This window comes from Monopterus albus, unplaced genomic scaffold, assembly GCF_001952655.1.
Source record: "Monopterus albus unplaced genomic scaffold, M_albus_1.0 scaffold34.1, whole genome shotgun sequence".
NCBI classification, from domain to species: Eukaryota; Metazoa; Chordata; class Actinopteri; order Synbranchiformes; family Synbranchidae; genus Monopterus; species Monopterus albus.
Genome location: NW_018127914.1, coordinates 5858420 through 5875563, shown reverse-complemented (window position 1 = coordinate 5875563; position 17144 = coordinate 5858420). Strand labels below are relative to the sequence as shown.

Genomic DNA, 17144 nt, shown 5'->3' with positions numbered 1-17144 from the left:
CATTCCCCCAGAGGAGCTGGAGGAAGTGTCTGGAGAGGGAAGTCTGGGCATCTTTGCTTAGACTGCTGCCCCCGCGACCCGGTTCCGGATAAGAGGAGGAAAATGGATGGATAGATGGAACTTTAAGTTATTTATATATTGTTCAAGATTATTAAGGAAGTTGATCTCATAATTCTTAACCAGGGCTTTATAATCTGGGTGTGGCTCTCACAGAGTCACCTGCACAGAGCCTCTTCTGTTACTGCACCTGAAACTGGAGCCGGCGATTGTGAGCCGGGTGCCTCCAGCTGTGCCTCCTCTGCGCGGAGAAACCTCCGTGATCACCGGTGTTAACTGAGATTTGTATGTGAAGCCGTTTGATACGTGGACGGCATTCTGCTGGTTAATGACATCAATCACACAGCTGACCTCAGACTGAGCGCCTGAGAGAAGACAAGGACACACACGCAGACAGGCACATGCAACAATAAAAGGACAGGAAGGATGAAGACACTGTATGTGCACAGAGATAACAGCCAGCCGAAGATGTACAGATGACATTCCTAGACGCTGTCTGCAGTAGAGTTCTTAAATTTAGTATAGACAGGACTGAGTTAGTTATAAAGAGAAAACCTTTAACCCTTTATTAAAAAGATGGTTTGCTTTTGATTAGATGAACATCTTCACATCCTGAAACACATTCTAACAAATACAGTCAGGTATGACAAGGACGGGGTCACTTTTTGTTATAGGATGCAAAGGTTTAGGTTTAGTTTCAGAAGTTGGGAAACTGAAAATTACCACCAGGTCCAGAAAAGCTGGTACAGACCTTGTGTTGACGTTGTTTGTTGAAGTGCTGCTTGCAAGGCCAAATATATTATTGTATTATTTAAATATAAATAATCAAAACTCCCTGGACAGCACTGAGGGGATTGTTTGTGTGAAATAAAGGTACCGTTGTTCAGTGGGGACTCGCAGTACAGACAAGTTGATGTTGACATATCTCTGTAAACTTTACACTCCTTCCCGCAGATCATCACAGTGGAGTTGAACGGGTCAAACCCAGAACCCTGGAGGGTCAGCAGAGCTCCACCACCAAAACTCCCTGAATAACAGACAAGGAGAAAATTTAAGATACTTCACAATCGACACCCTTTCAAAACAACAGCAAACCTTTTCTAGCAATGACAGCTGATGTCAAGTGGACCGCACAAGGCAGAAATCCCCTCTGTGTCCCATATGCAAAACTTCCCTTTGTATTTTTAAATATTTGGTTGTAGGGGTGGACAAACCTAATCCTGTTGTGAGAGGGTGTGTTTTCTCTTCCTCTTTAGTGTTTAGTATATTTAACTTTTGTGTTTTTCTTTTCTTACTATTCTCAGATAGCCTATGTAACTGTTTCTGTGTGTTTTCCATTGTCTTGCATGCTGTTGTGTTATATTTAATATAAGAGGAAAAAATAAAGGATTAAAATAGGAAAGAAGATCATGTGGAACTTAAACTCACTGTAATCATTAGAGCAGCAAAGAATACAACAAATTCTTGGATTCAGTGTGGATAAAAACCACAAATTTAACATACAATAGACTTCAGATGGCAATGTGTAGACCCTACCCCTCTAAATACTGAAGGGTAGGAGGTGGACATAGTTTCCCACTTCACATTTTTGGGTATTTATAGTACAAATAACTTGACATGGACTAACAAATCCACAGCCCCGATTAAGAAGACCGAACAGTGTCTTTATTTTGTGAGGACACTTAGAAAAATCAACTTGTCTAGTGAATTGCTCTTGTCTTTTTACCACAGCTCTGTAGAGAGTGTACTAACATGCTGTGTCACAGCTTGGTATGATAACTGCTCTGCCACAGATAGAAAGGCACTTCAGAGTCTAATCAAGACTACCTAGGAAATAACTGGCCTTTCTCTGCCCTCGCTGGAAGAAACCTACAGGACTTGTTGCCTCCACACAGCCAGAAATATTCTGAAAGAAAATACTCACCCATATCAACATCTCTGCTCTTTGTTGCCATCTAAATGGTGCTCTAAAGGTTCGTGCTTCCAGGTTTAAGAGCAGTTTAGCTTTTCAAAATTAATTTATAATGTAGCCAAACTTGTCTGAAATAATCGTATGCGTTTAATGTCAGTGAGACTGGTCTTAATGGGGCCTAAAACAATTAATGACAAAAACAAAAACAAAAACAAAAGCAATACTGGTATATAGTTTTAGTGCTTACCCTCACTGGGCTGCACGCTGCTGAGAGTCAGCTCGTATATGAACGTGACATCTGACTGTGTGTAACCTTTGACCTGGTGCTCCACCATGACTGGGTAGGCCCCTCCTGGGTTGTCACCTGCAGTGCACTGAACTTGTGTGTCAGACACTGTCGACACATTGCAGGGGATGTTGTTTATGGTGACGGAGATGAGCTGAAGGTCGGTGCCATACCCTGAACCTGTGAGTGTGATGGAAAAAAACAGAGAGGAAGAGGAGGTAATGAGGGTGAGATTACAGGAGTGGATAATATGAATACAGCATAAAACAATGAATCAGTGTGTTGCTTTTTTTTTTTAGATAAACAGAGAAGCTGTATGCTTCTGTCTGCCAGACATTTTCTCCCTACTAACTGTGAGCACACATTACTACTAGTACATGATATGATGAATCATAATTACCAGTGGTGGGGCTGATGGAGTTGATGACAGGGGTGTAGGCTGTAGAGTAGTTGAAGCTGAGAGGAGGATACTGCACCAAGAAGACCTTGATGTTGACAGTCACCATCCCCTCACTGTGAGGAGGCGTCAGGCAGCGAAGCAGATCTGGCATCACCTTCTGAATCTGGCAGGGTTGGCCACCGACCATCACACTGGTATTCCCTGGAGCAAAGCCATTTCCTGAAAAGACAAGCAGGGTTCCTCCTGCCAGGCTCCCCACAATGGGGCTCAAGACGGCTTGGGCACGACTGGTCAAGGTGACATAACCAGATGCAAGGCCTGTGCTTCTCACAATCACTTTGACTGGGTAGTCGCCTGCAGGTAGAGTGCTAACGCTCACTGAAATGTTGCCATCGGTCACGGCTGTGACTTTGAGCTCACTGCCGCTGGCGAAAACTGCCACATCATCCACGTTGCTTCCAAACCCTGAGCCAGAGATGGTGACAGTAGTTTGACCATCAATGCTATTGGGGGAAATGTTGGTGACTGTGGGTGTGACAGAGGAGGAGTACATGAAGGAGCAGTCTGACTGACAGGAGCTCTCGATCCTGCCCTTGTAGAAGACAACCTCACCAGTGTGTGGCAGAGAAGGGGAGGTGTCACAGATAATGCAGGTGTAATTGACTGACACGACAGCACAGGGCTCATCAGCTACAGTTACCAGTCCCCCAGAGAAGCCAGATCCGTAGATGATGAGCCTCGTGAGGCCGGTGGGGCTGCCGACAGGAGGCAAGACTGAGTCAACCACAGGCAGAACAACAAAACGCCGGTCGAGCTCTTTTGGCACATTGATGATTGCCTTGCCCAGGTTGTTGACTCTGACGGCTACAAGGAAAGCGACACCGATGGGAAGTTTGCTGTTGGGACTGAGCTGGCAGAAGATCTCAGTCTGAGAGCTGTTGATCACCTGACAGGGCTGACCTCCTATCGTCACCTACAGGACACAGAGAGTGTGAAAACAAATTCGGCACAAATAGTCACACTCACAGAGATGGGTTTATGTGGCAATGTCACGTGTATATTAATTTGTAGTATGTGCTCTTTTAGTATCTGTTTATATGTTTTAAAGAAGAAAGTACCTGGATAGAAGATACTGTGAGATTCTCTTTCACTGATCAAAAAATAAATTTCCAGTCTACAGTAAATCCATCTATCTACTGCTGCTAACCTCATTAGCACAGGCCGTGTCACTGAGGCCTTTGCCCTGGATGTGGATGACTTGGTTGTATGAGCCCTGGTTGGGAGAGATGGAGTAGACTGTAGGGGTGAAGCAGGCGGAGGTGCTGAATGAAAGGCTGTCTGAAGTCTGATTGGTCTGCTGGCACTGTGGAGAAGCAAGGCACTGTGGGGCCGTCCCGGCAACATAACGTGAACCTGAAGGGAAGATGTTTGAACCACTGATCATTTGTGAAATTGAAGCTCTTTTATGTTTACATGGATCTCAACTGGACTCTGCTGGATGTAAAACTATTTTTAAAAAATTGCTTGATCTGACTTGACTGATCGCTTTTCATCCTCACAAAACTCATCAATTATTATTGTTACATTTGCAAATTTATAGTAAAGCTTCAGACATCTATACATATCCATGTACCTCCTGTCACACGCCTGGCCTCCACGCTTCCCACGCTGACAGATACCTCACTGCTCTTCTCTTCCCAAGACTTGACTTTCACTACTCCCTGCAGCAGCCTGAGGTTGGCATCATCTGTGTAACCACTGCTGTAGTAATATACACCAGGCGCAGTGAAACGGTAAGAGAAAACACCTGTGGAGAGCAGGAGAGAGCAACATGGTCTGCATTCGTTTCTCACACATACTGAAAGAAACATGAATAGTACTACCTTGCAAAATAAAATAACACTTGACAGGAGCCAAATATCAAAAATTGCCAATCTCTTTGCATGGTTCTTTGTATTTGAGAAAACAGTGGGAAAAAAGCATTTGTTTGGTACTGTATTAGAGGGCTCCCTATCATTTCTGTTGAAGGTTAGTAACTCCGTACTCTACCTTTGTCAGTCTTGGTCTCGCCGCTGGTGAATGGTCCCCCTTCATAAGCGGCGCCACCAGGGCTGGAAACACTAAAGACACGGTAGCCAACACTCTGGAAGGCTGGCGCCTCCCAGCGCCACATCACTGTGTCTCCGACAGACACGGTGAGTGAGGCAGGACTCCATGCAAATCCCAGTCCATAAGCTAGAGCACACAGAGAAATGGTAAGTAAGACTAAAACATAGGAAAACACACACAGGAGAGATTTCATTGTCTGAGGTTAAGCAACATAGATTTTAAGCACTTTGCAAATATTATTCTAAACATAGCTACTGTAACTAATGTAAACCAGAGGTCGAAAACAGTTGTTCTCACATTTCATCTGCAGGTGATAGCTTCCATGTTTGCAGCAGTTTTCCGTAACATAATCCTGTTTGTGTTTACTTAATTTGAGCACATTTAGTTTGAGACCTTCACAAAGGACTGAAACATAAACCTACTAAGGTCGACTCCCTGGTTTGTGACGATGTACGTCTTCTCCTCCAACTGCACAACACAATGCAGTTCATTCTCAAAGGCAACTTCCACTTCACACTTGGCGCCTCCTGTCACACCACAACCAACACAAAATGTGTGTGAGAACATGTACAGTATGAATCCAACTGCAGTTGCGCAGTAATACTGATTTTGATCAAAAATGTAATTTAAATCCCAACAAAAACCAAGCTGTCATTGTGGTAAGAAGTCTGTTTTAAACTGCTGAGCTGGGCGTTGCTTACCAACAGAGACTTTGTTGTCAGAAGTGTTGGTGCTAAAACCGGAGCCAGACACAGACAGCCTGGTTCCGCCCATTAAAGAGCCAAACAGTGGGGAGATGCTATAGATTTCCAGAATGTATTCAATGGTGGCATTCACACCACTGCTATGAAACAAAAAAACAAAAAGATTCCAATCAATCCTTGAACTCTGAAGTGTATAATCAGCTGTAATATTACAGCATAACAACCAAGGTAACTAACAATCCTGATCTTCAACTCTACTGTTACATCTCAACAAAACTTCATGTGTCAGCTTTCAGACATGCAAGAATACAGTTCAATTCATTTAGTGTGGAATTGTCTCCACTGTACCTCATCTGGGGGTAGCCACTGTTTCCAACATGGACATCCACCTGGTACAGGCCAGGCGGCAGCACGGGGAGGAGACAGGTGATGTTTGTTGTCGTCCACTGCACGGTGACGCATTCCTTCCCACCTACAAACACGATGCTGTCATTGTCTTTGTTTCCAAGGTTTGAACCCCAGATGGTGAGAAGACGATAGCCTAGAGGGAAAGAAAACCCACAAACATATCAACGCACCATGATGAGGATTCTGTCATTCAAGTGCCAGGATAACACCACTGATTGTCCTGCACATCAATTGGTATTGTTGGTGTGTGGATGCCTCTGTAACATCAACTATAATTACATGGGATTAAACATTTGTTTCAACAGCTCTGCTTCTCAAGGTTTAGCAAGGGCAAAGAGGCAGAGAAACCCTGCAAGTCAGTGTTACCCATCAGGAGCAAGACTAATAAGATGACAGTGAAAACACAAGGTTTTCACACTCTGCTTTAATTTCCTGGTGACAGTGAAGTCACACGTGAACAGTAAAGACAGAATAAAACATACAACAGACATGGACACAACGCTACTGTACAATATACTGAGCCCCTTCCCTACAAATGCATACAGTTACATTGGTAAAGTATGCTCCTCAACAATCAGAGAGGCATCTCAGGTGATATATAATCACACTCAGTTACTCTATTATACCGGTGATCTTATGGGAAAACACAGTAGCAGGAGCAGCCTTTGTTTTGAATAGTAACCTGTTCTACTACAGATCTGGTTTTATAACAAATGGGAAAATTACAAAAACAAATAAATGCATTTCATTAACAATACTGATCTCATAGAACCAATTAATTTAGAGTTCTGGATAAAAAATGACTCAGCTCACCAATCACAGTGGTGTTCTGGGGACTCAGGGCTGTGATCTGGGAAATGAGGTTATTAACGTAGGTGAAGGAGCCGCTGGCTGTCTGACTCATGTTTCCAACCATCACTGTGACGCTCTGTGATCCAGAAGTTCCCTGAAACAAGTAAAGTAAGCATTAATTAATTACACAACAAAATAAAATCAGGAACCAGTGTCTTATTCAAAGCTAAACTGAAGGAAAACTATTAGTGCGTCAGGTTGTCTTGTTTAGTTAAAACAAAGCTACAGTTTATAACTTTTGAAAGAAGAAACAACACAGTCTTCCTCTTTCATATTAAAAGTTGAATTTATAAAATAATCTTTATTTAACTGTCCCTTTTATGACAACCATTTTGCTGTAATTTCCACCAGTGGCCACAGCGGCTGCAAAATTACTGCACAGGCTCACTTGACAGAATGTCACTGACAAAATGATTTCAGTATAAAATGAATGAAATAGTTACTCTGGAAGTACAATAATATTTGCACAGTGTTGTTGGTATAAATATAAAATGTACAGGAAGTGCTTAGTGGCTTAGCCCTACAGAGAGGGAACCTGGAAACTTACAGCTGGTGTCCTGCATTTCAGCTCAGTGTCATTTGCATGAACCACTGCGCACTCCTCACTGCCCACAGTGACTGTGGTGTTCTGGCTGAAGCCGAAACCTGTCACTGTCAGCAGGGTGCCCCCTGCACAAAAGAAAACCCTATAAAGTCACAGTGAATATTTGCACTTAGTGTTTGTGTGTTCATATTGACATTGCCCTTGTTTATGAACAAAATGACACTTCTGACTCTAAGAAACTGTGAAGATTAGATGAACTTAGTTTTTCAGGTCATTATAGCTGTTTTAAATGTAATGCCCTACCTGCCACACCCCCAGAGAGCGGGGAGAAAGAAGAAACAATGAGCTGGTAGGTGAACTGGAAGATGCTGCCACCAGCATAGTGCGCGTTACCCAGAGAGGGAAGGCTGACTGACACAGGGTAGGTGCCAGCCTTGGCACTTCCCAGTCTGCACACCTGACTGGTAGCTGAAATACAGGTCACTAAATGTAGTTAAACTCTGTCCACTATATTTAAAAAGATGGACTAAATTTAACAACATATAACAACACAGTATGACAAAACTTTATTCACTTACCAGTAAAGTGTTCGACCTGACAAATGGCCTTTCCCACTGTGATAGAGGCACTTTCACTCCTGAAGCCAGTCCCAGTAACAGTCAGGAGAGTCCCCAGGCCATTAGAGCCTGAAAGAAGGAGGCATAGTTACAACACATGCAACTTATTTCATGTTTTATATAACAGCCTTTATAGGACAGGTCTTCTGTGAAAGCAGACAATTTAATACTTTTTTGGAGTATTCATTAGTGAAATATTTTAGAACCTGCACTGAATGTTTTCCATGTTGGAATAGTATGGATAATATGGGATGATACTGACATACCAAACTCTACACCAGTAGGTGGTGTCTGTATGTTTTAAAGGAGAGGAAATTGGGTAGTATGTACTATTATGTATTAAAATTAAATCAAAAACCAACAATTCTTCAACGAACAGCAGTAGTTTAGACGGTCACCTCGGGATGGGCTGATTCCAGTCACAGTTGGAGTGGCGTCCTCGGACCATTCAAACCCACAGTCACCAGAACACTTTGAGGGAATGCCATTGATGTACACCTCCACCTGCAAACAGCATTGCAAGACTCCTCATCAACAGTCACTATCATGTGATGTTACTGCTACTGAAGTCACAGCACTCTGATACAAAACAGTTATTTTGTAGCATGTAAACATTGGAATTAAATTCCTGAAGGCACAAAATATACAAATACGACAGCATCATGCAAACAGACAAAAAACTGAACTTGCTCTAGAGGATTTTAACAAAAGCAAACAAACACATTAAGGGATCAGAAGCTGCCAAAGCCTATGGTTTACAGATAATGTGGAAACTCGAAACCAAATGTACTTGAGGTTTTATGAATCACAGTCGTACCTGTGGTTTGGTTTCCCAGACACGGAAGAAATCTCCTGTCAGGCTTCGTATCAACAGTCCTCCCTGCACTATCTCACTGACTGACATGGCTACATTGTTTCCGACAACTGACGAGGAATCGACCTGCAGTGACAGTGAATCACAATCAGGAACCAAGACCAAGCTGCTGTTTCTTCCTGTAGGAACTTTGATTGTTTACTGGAACAGACTCTGGTGTTACTGTGATACTATTACTCCTAGTACTGTTACTGCTGTAGCTGCAGTACTGCAGCTGTTACTACTATACTGGTGTTAGTTTAGTAACAGATGTGACAACAGGGGGTCACAAAGCTGTCAAGGTCTTAAATAAATCAAGGAAATAGTGGTCATGTCTGGTTTTGTTGAAAGGAAGACAATAAGAATTATGCTCGACGAAGTTGCCAAATAAGATGGGACAGAGATGTTAAAACATATATTTAGACCTAAACACACATCTGTCATATTGCTGCTTCTGCTAAAAGACATCAGGAGCAATGAAAATAACAATAAAATAATTATGAAATGGAGTCTGACCTGGATCAGAGGCTGGTCTCCAGGCTTTGTGAGCCACTTGACCTCCCAAACGAGGTTTTTGCAATTTCCCTGCTTTGACACGCTGACCTGACCCATCCCTGCGATTCCCTCCAGTGCGTACTTCAGGTCCTTCTCACTGATGTCCACAGACAGACCTGAGAACAAGCACTGGTTGTGTGAGACATCTCCCTGCAGAAGCAACTTGTATATCTCACACTGCTTGAATAGATGTAGATGTAGCGGTCTGAATGCAGATACACGGAGTCATGAACAAACTATGAGAAAACTATGAGATTAAAGTCTGCTTGTTTTGTGTTTTATTTACATAAGTCTTTGTTTCTTTACACTCCCTTCAAGTCTCTTTATGGACATTTTTGTCTCGGTGTAGTTGTTTTGTGTCTCTGTGGGATGGTTTTGCAGCAGTTTGTGGTCTTTTTTTTATCACAAACACAATCTTTACTGATCTGTTTGTAGACACACTGTGATTATTTTAAATTGCAGGTTGCAAGAAAGATAAATCTACTTTAATCATTTCTGTTTTGATGGAGGGTGTTTCATCTCTCAGCGTCAGGTTTCTCTATCAGTGAATCAACACTAGAGTTGGGTCAGTGAGTTTAATCTTTTGGGTGAGCATACAGTATCTATGCAACAGGCTGCATCCAGCCAGAATAGTTAGAATGGTTAAAATGAAAATACTGCACCTTCAGCTCTGCCTCCATAAATCTCCACATCAAAGGTGCCTTTGAGAGGAGGGGTGGCTCTGTGAGGGCGAGTGATGGTGACAGTGGCTGCTCCTTGGCTGAACTCAGCCATGTCCTCACTGCTGCTAGACATCTTTGAACAGACAGTGGACAAAACAAGTAGTCAGAGAGACACCTAGCTCTTTTTTCAGATTCATACCCCTGTTCTTCCAATCCTAACATCATCATACTCTGTAGTGGCAATTTTAAAAAATACTGTCCCCCTAATAAACCACAGAGGTTCAAGGAGGGAGTGACTGAGATAACTAATAGCAGGTTGCCACATGCTTGCTTCACTTCAGCTTCACTCTTTGCCCACATTTGGGTTTCCTGACTCTAAATAACAAAATGAACCTAAACTGGACACATCCACGCACTTCTGCAGTTTACCAAACCGCTCTAAAGGAGGAATATAATATGTTCATGATTGCTATAGTAGTTGATCTGACATTGTTACACTACCTAAATTAAAGTAATTATTTACCTGCATGAAGCCAACGGCTAGCAGTGGAAAACCAAAGGCACAATTATTCGGCATTGCTGTGATCCTGTAGCTGATCTGTGAAACAGCTGGTGTGTCTTTGGTAACGATGATCTCCTGGAAGGAATGACCAGAGCCCTCAAAAAGTGAGGGCCTCCTCTTATAAGGAACAGCTGTGAGAAACAGCATAGATCAATTAAAAAATTGGCTTAACAGTTAGATTATGGTAACAGTGAGCAACATCTGCTCAGCCTATCTCATACTCAGTTTTTACAAGCTTCAAAACAATGGGCTGTTGAAAATTGGTAATTTCCTGCAGAAAAAAATACTAAAATAGAGCCTGACATTCCTCTGATATTCAATCCAGTTCAGAAACTGTGTACCATTTTCATCAGCTGTGGTGGATTTCTTTCCAATGTGCACAACATCTACATAGAAGTCTGCTCCCGAGGCATCTTTGTAGAGGTACAACTCCAGCAGACTGTATTTGCTCCCAATGTAGTCTGTCTGCAGAGAACTCAACAGGTCCATGCATTTGTAGCTCCATCTGTGAGGAAGTAATCACAGAAAAACTCTACATTTTTACACAGTATTTCACAGAGCATGAGTGATTATGTAACCAGCATCTGCATATATCTGACAGATTCAAATTGTTATGGTTTTTACTGACTTGAGGCCCTTGGTGAAGGCAGTGTTGACCTTTGTGATCTGCCTATATGCTTGGCCCTTGCTGTTGCTGTAAGTAAACATCACTCCAACTTCATCCTTCAACATTCCTTTGTATGCAAAGCAAAGCTGGAAGGAAAGGGATAGAAAACGTGTTGTGACCAGGTCCAAGTCAGCACATTTCTGTACATATGTTACTTTCTTAATGACACTAATTTACAAAATCTGTGCCAATCCAACTGGGTATGCCAAAGCAGCAACAGTAAATAAAGCAGTTGTGTTATACCATGGGGTACTGGTCCAGTGGAACTGGTCCATAAGCATCACCAGACTCTGTGGTGAAGCTGGTCGTGAAAAGAACCTCAGCATTCCTCAGTGAACACAACCCACAAAAACCTGAGGTCTCCATAGGAGTCCCTTCCTTGCCACTATCAAACTGGAGAGAAAAAGAGTTGATTTAACATGCAGACAGCAGAGCTTTTTCTGCACTACACAAACACATCTTTGCTCTGTCACCACTGACCCAACAGTTGACTTTTTCAAAGTCATTGAAGTATTTCACATTGGTGCCTTCAGTGCTCAGGATCTCAGTGGGACACTTGGGTCTCATCAAGTCGTGCAGAGCCGACTGCACCTGTTCACAATCACACAAGGTGGACACTGGTATCGTTTCTGTAGCTACTACACTGCCAGACTTGCAGTGAGTTTCCAAAACGAGAATCAATTTTGACATATATTATATGTCAAATTTCAAGTCACAACATTATTTCAAGAGCTTTGTTTGTGATTCTAAATGGCACATTAAAAACTTTACTTAAACATTATAAAATTAAACCTACAGTATTAAACATTATCCCAGCCAAACTGAGAATAATGAGGTTTATTGATGTCTGAGCACAGACGGAATCAGGAGCCGAGGTTTCAACAAAACAGACCTCATCCTCTGTTGCGTCGAAGGCAATGGGCTTTGTGGGGATTCCCCCCCACAGCAGAGTGAAGGTCTTCAAGCTGCTTCTCCCCTTGATGACCTCAGAGATGGAAATGTTGGCGTTGGAACTAAAAACCTCAAAGTCAAGAGGTTCGAAATCACCTGCAATCAAAAAAGACAAATGATCAATTATCTTTTGCACTTTTGCTGCTAAAACCAAATGTAAGATCAGGTGCAGTGATACCACGTAGCAGAATAGTCTGTTATGCTAATTGTAAATAAAAATTCTACACAGATTAGTTGTTACTGTACACACTTTTTAACTATTGATTTATCTACTGAACCTTATTTAAATCTGTGGGAATTCGAGGCCAAAGCCACGTTGAAGTCAGTTTGCATACCACTAAAGAGAAACATTAATCCACCCCCCAAAGCCCTTGACCTGTTTATCAGTCTCTTCTTACCTCTGTCAGAGTTGAATATGACTGTGTAGTGAGATCCTTTACTGTCGACCTGTTTGGTGACCGTGACTGTGTCGGGTGTGATGGACCAGAGGCTGTTCAAGGCTGCTTCCACTATGTTCGCTGAGGCACTGACTGGGATTGGTCCTACAGGTGACAAAGGCAGGTGTACTGTAGTATTTGTTGCTGATGCAGTCATAGATTTGAGGCAATTAATATGCAAAATGCACATGCACTAAATATCTATAGGGATCATTAGGATACTCTTAGGTTTGTTTGCTCCTGTGGGATTAGAGCAACCATGTCAGGTTTAGCAATTTTGATTTTCTTGTGCTGCTACCAGCCATGCACTTTGGTGCAATTAAGAGGACAAGATACAAATGCACCAAAATATTTATTTTTTAATGAGTTAAATGTAATTCACATTACCAGTCTTTGCATCTTTGTAAGCCAGTCTGAAGAATGGGCTCCCACACAGAGGACAGCTGCTGCTGATGCTCACCTTCTGAACCTCTTTGACTGCGGTGACGGCAGTGGGCCACAAGTTCAAGGTAACCACCTGGGGAACAGTCCCAGTGAGGTACAAAAGAGAGGAGTACTAGTTAGCACGCTGGCATCGTAACAGCTGGAAAGAACATTATTTATATGATTCAAGGTGGATCTGAAAAATCAAATACAGTTAATTCTGCCTCTATTATAGGTTCAGACTTATGGCCTGCAAACTCTCATCAAGCCATGTAAGAACTGCCTGTTGAAATTTTTCTTTCACTGTCCTCTGAATGGTTTGACATTTTAGGAAATATACATATTTGTTTTCTTGCAGAAATTTAGATGAGAAGATTGATACCACTGTAGTATCTGTAGATGAATAACGGCCCTGGAACCTGAGAGTTTGAGATGATGGCTTTTGCAAATACACCACTAAACATAAATTTGACTGATTTCCAGCAAGCTGCTTTATTTCTAAATAGTGAAAATGTCCACATATAAGTTATTATGACCCCGTGAAAATGTTTTTACTACCTGAATGTTGCACACTCAACTGTTTGTGAATGGGAGCCCAGTCATTGTAGCACCTCCAAGCCTCACTACTTAGCATGTTATATCTTCTGTTTGCATAAAAAAACACAAGTTGCGGTTTCACTAGAAGTTGTACCTGACTATTTACTGACCTGACACAGTGGCTTCCGTGAACTGTTTCCAGTGTTTATGCTAAGCTAAGATAACTCTCCCCTGGCTGTAGTTTCATGATCTGTGGCACTGATCTTCTCAGTTAACTGCAAGAAGGTGCAAATTTACCAAAATATCTAACTCCTCCTTCAAGGGGAAGTGAGGAGATAATCTCAGGTGTGCTGTGTTTAAGGAAAACATCCCTCAAATGAGAAGCATGTTAGCCACGACATACCTGTTCCTCATTGAATACATCATATTCAGCCACGATAGCCTGAACTTCATTGACTGCATCTTTTGTCTGGTCTTCTGTAAAAGCACTCTCTGCTTGGAACAAGGCAATGTTGACACTAGCTGCACCAGTATATTCTTTGTGCAGAATTTCCATGTAGTAGCTACAGAAAAAAATATATTTAGAATTAAATTCAGCATGTTGACAGCTAGTGCATTTTACAGTGAGTTACTGAGTCATGGCTTTCAAGAGCTACATAGAATCCTACTCCCATACTTACGGCTTTTCCTTTTCTAGAGCCATTACATCCATTGTATGCGGTACCCAGAACCACCTGAGGTCATTTAAGTTATGTGCAACTTTAACCTGAAGTGGAGGTTTAAAAAAAAAGCACAAGTAAAAAAATCACTTTATCAGAACATATGTACAACTGCTACAGTATAACACATTTTCTTTGACTACTTAAAATGAAAACATGAAACAGCGTGTTCTGTATTTTGTTTAAAACTCTCTTCTCATGCCTTATGCTCTGGGCGGCTGGAGTTGCTGAGGTAGAGCTCACAATAGTCATCACAGTTGATGAAAATTGCATAGTTGCCGGTGGCTGGAGGGACAAAGAAACCTCTGGATCGTGAGCTGAAATAATCTATTTCAGGCACATGGGAAGAGGGCATGGAGTCGATCCACTGCGACCAGTATCCAGTTGTGTTCTCATTGTAGCTCCCCATATCAGTCAGGTAACTGGGAAATGTTCTGTTCCACACCTCCATCTTCAAGCCTCTGCCACCTGAGTTTAGATGAAGATATACATGTGACAAAATTTAAACGAGTGATTGGATATCAAACTTAGACCTAAAACAAGTGGGGATTAACTCTCAGTGAGTCACAGGACAAAAAAAATTAACTAACTATTTAATAACCTATTAATCATTTCAGTCATTTGAAAGTGGCCACTCAGGAGAGCTTTTCTGAAACAGGTGCTCTTCCTGCTCTTGAAATGATTCATGCTCTTGGTATTACTGTTTGCTTTCAAGTCACCAGGATGGCTGTTAAAGCCGATCTTCATTTATTTATTACAAAAAAAAGATGCCAAAGATTGTAGAATGTGCCAGTGATTGTATCTGCTGCTGATGTCAGCCCAGCTCTGTATGATTAAAAATATGTGCTAGTGTCACAGTGAGATCACACTTTGTTACAAACCCAAAGCCCCTACAGTCTGACAAGTTGACAGGGTGAAATCATTATCTTGAAAACAAGACACAAGTAGAACAAATACTTTCAATTCTTCCACCAATCAAGTTATGTTCAAGCAAAGCAAACAGAATAGATCAAGACAACCATTTGCATCACATTAAAAGACAAAATGACAGAGGCTGAGGAGGCATCTTCTCACCTGGGTAGACCTTCATATCAGTGTTCATCTGGTGCTCAGCAGTCCTACATGTAATGCTGCCATCGGACACACTCAGGATTTCACAAGGCAGGCCTGAAGAAAAAGTGTCTTCACTCACACACAATACAATGGACAAAAAACACTTATCTTCTCTACTTGTACTTTACTTAATTGTACTTATAATAGTAAACCCAGGCTCAGTTTTTCTACATAACAAACACAACCTATCAAAATGTAGCAGTTTTGATAAGCTACACACAAACACTTGCACTGTGGGAAGAATAAAGTTTAAATGATCTTATGTATTTTATTGATGTTGCTAAATGAAAGTTTGTGAGCTCTGACATCTGATAAAAGTGGAATGTGAACCGTTTTTCTCATGCGACTAAAGTTTTCAAGTCTTCATAAAATCCCGCAAAAACTTTAATCTGGTCTACAGATGAGTCTTTGGAGAGCCGGTTTAATGCCTTAAGTTTTATAACCTTAAATCATGGGCGATGAGGTAAAAGTTGTAATACATAACTTTTATTATCCAGTAAATCAGAGTCTTTGAATTTTAAGTAGGTAAATTAAATGAGGAGTTATTCATGCTCTGCATTCTGTGTCAGATTTATGAATTTGCCCAGGTTCTACCAGAATAGTGATTTAATTCTGATAACTGTATTTATGAATCTAGAAAAGTGACAGTTATCTGTCAAGCATGTGCTGCAACTCAAAGTCAACAGCATGACCTTGGAAATCTTCTAAAAGACAACACAGTGGGGGGTTGTCACAGTCTGTTGTGTCTCTATTGTGCAACGTTTCTATGGTTTTATTTTGAAGTATGCACACATTGTATTGTGCTGGAAAGGATTATCACTATGCGTGATTTCAGTTTTTTGTTGTGGAGACGCATCATATTAATTCAGAACAAAATGTTTGGCAAAGTGTTAACGGTGTTTGTTTCTGCTCTGATGGTGACGATTACCTCCAACAAGGACACGTGCTGGCTGGTCAGTTTGGTCGAAGAAACGGCCATAGACAGTCAGCAGTGTTCCGCCCATGATGCTGCCCTTTGATGGAGAGACTCCTGTCACCTCTGAAAAACAAACATTTCAGTGTAACAAGAATAAATACTACAGAGGAAGCACTTCTGAAAAGTTTCACATTTATTGTGGGCACATGCTTTGCTGTCTAATATACCTGCAAAAGTCTGGAACATGGAGAGCTTGCCTAAAGCTGAAACCCAGTACAGCTTCTTGTCTGGTAAACTCCTGGAGAGTATGAAAGAGAAATGGACATTATTACAGCTGTTCAAATGATGAGGAACACTTTTTAGCCATTTGTGCTTTTAAAATGTTCATTTATAGATTTATATATATATTTAGGTGGTACTGTCGCCTCACAGCAAGAAAGTTCCAGGTTTAAACAGGGCTGAGTCAGGAATTGTGACACAGTCAAAGGCTGAATATATCCAGTTAGTAATCTTTCTGAAGAAAGATGAAACTGGAGTATGTAAGGTATCTTTGTTTTACCTTCCATATTCATTATCAAGAATGTAACTGAAGTTGTGATGCCCTGTTGGAAATGACACATGATAATTAAAGGACAGTTTGGACAAGTTAAAAAGTCATCTTTTTATATTAGATATTCAGAGCAGCTGTAACTCTGAATCAAAACAGCTTACCAACATATGTCCCTGTCATTTTGCAGCTCATGTATCCCCATTCAGACGTTTCATAGTCCAGGTGTAGGTTGTATCTTTAGAAATATTTGAAAGACTTTAAATATTGTACAAAATAACAAAATAATGACCAAATAATTTGTAACAGTTTC

The 17144-nt window shown here is 41.5% G+C and overlaps 1 protein-coding gene across 1 annotated transcript in view; it reads right to left on the bottom strand.

Annotated features, from left to right (window-relative positions):
• pkhd1l1.1 (PKHD1 like 1, tandem duplicate 1) overlaps positions 1–17144 on the bottom strand; it is a 40767-nt gene that overhangs the window by 20662 nt on the left and 2961 nt on the right. The window contains exons 9-42 of the mRNA XM_020597527.1: positions 16996–17069; positions 16844–16886; positions 16512–16582; positions 16297–16407; positions 15330–15422; positions 14458–14723; positions 14217–14302; positions 13940–14099; positions 12964–13093; positions 12538–12681; positions 12081–12235; positions 11669–11779; positions 11432–11581; positions 11150–11274; positions 10863–11026; positions 10483–10652; positions 9960–10092; positions 9259–9413; positions 8707–8829; positions 8288–8393; positions 7851–7958; positions 7576–7740; positions 7276–7397; positions 6690–6822; positions 5817–6009; positions 5466–5608; positions 5187–5291; positions 4705–4890; positions 4289–4462; positions 3863–4068; positions 2643–3628; positions 2217–2452; positions 935–1084; positions 248–422 (exon numbers count right to left, since the gene is read on the bottom strand). Of these exons, the coding sequence (XP_020453183.1) occupies positions 248–422; positions 935–1084; positions 2217–2452; positions 2643–3628; positions 3863–4068; positions 4289–4462; positions 4705–4890; positions 5187–5291; positions 5466–5608; positions 5817–6009; positions 6690–6822; positions 7276–7397; positions 7576–7740; positions 7851–7958; positions 8288–8393; positions 8707–8829; positions 9259–9413; positions 9960–10092; positions 10483–10652; positions 10863–11026; positions 11150–11274; positions 11432–11581; positions 11669–11779; positions 12081–12235; positions 12538–12681; positions 12964–13093; positions 13940–14099; positions 14217–14302; positions 14458–14723; positions 15330–15422; positions 16297–16407; positions 16512–16582; positions 16844–16886; positions 16996–17069 (5652 nt within the window). The remainder of the gene's footprint in view (positions 1–247; positions 423–934; positions 1085–2216; positions 2453–2642; positions 3629–3862; positions 4069–4288; positions 4463–4704; positions 4891–5186; positions 5292–5465; positions 5609–5816; positions 6010–6689; positions 6823–7275; positions 7398–7575; positions 7741–7850; positions 7959–8287; positions 8394–8706; positions 8830–9258; positions 9414–9959; positions 10093–10482; positions 10653–10862; positions 11027–11149; positions 11275–11431; positions 11582–11668; positions 11780–12080; positions 12236–12537; positions 12682–12963; positions 13094–13939; positions 14100–14216; positions 14303–14457; positions 14724–15329; positions 15423–16296; positions 16408–16511; positions 16583–16843; positions 16887–16995; positions 17070–17144) is intronic.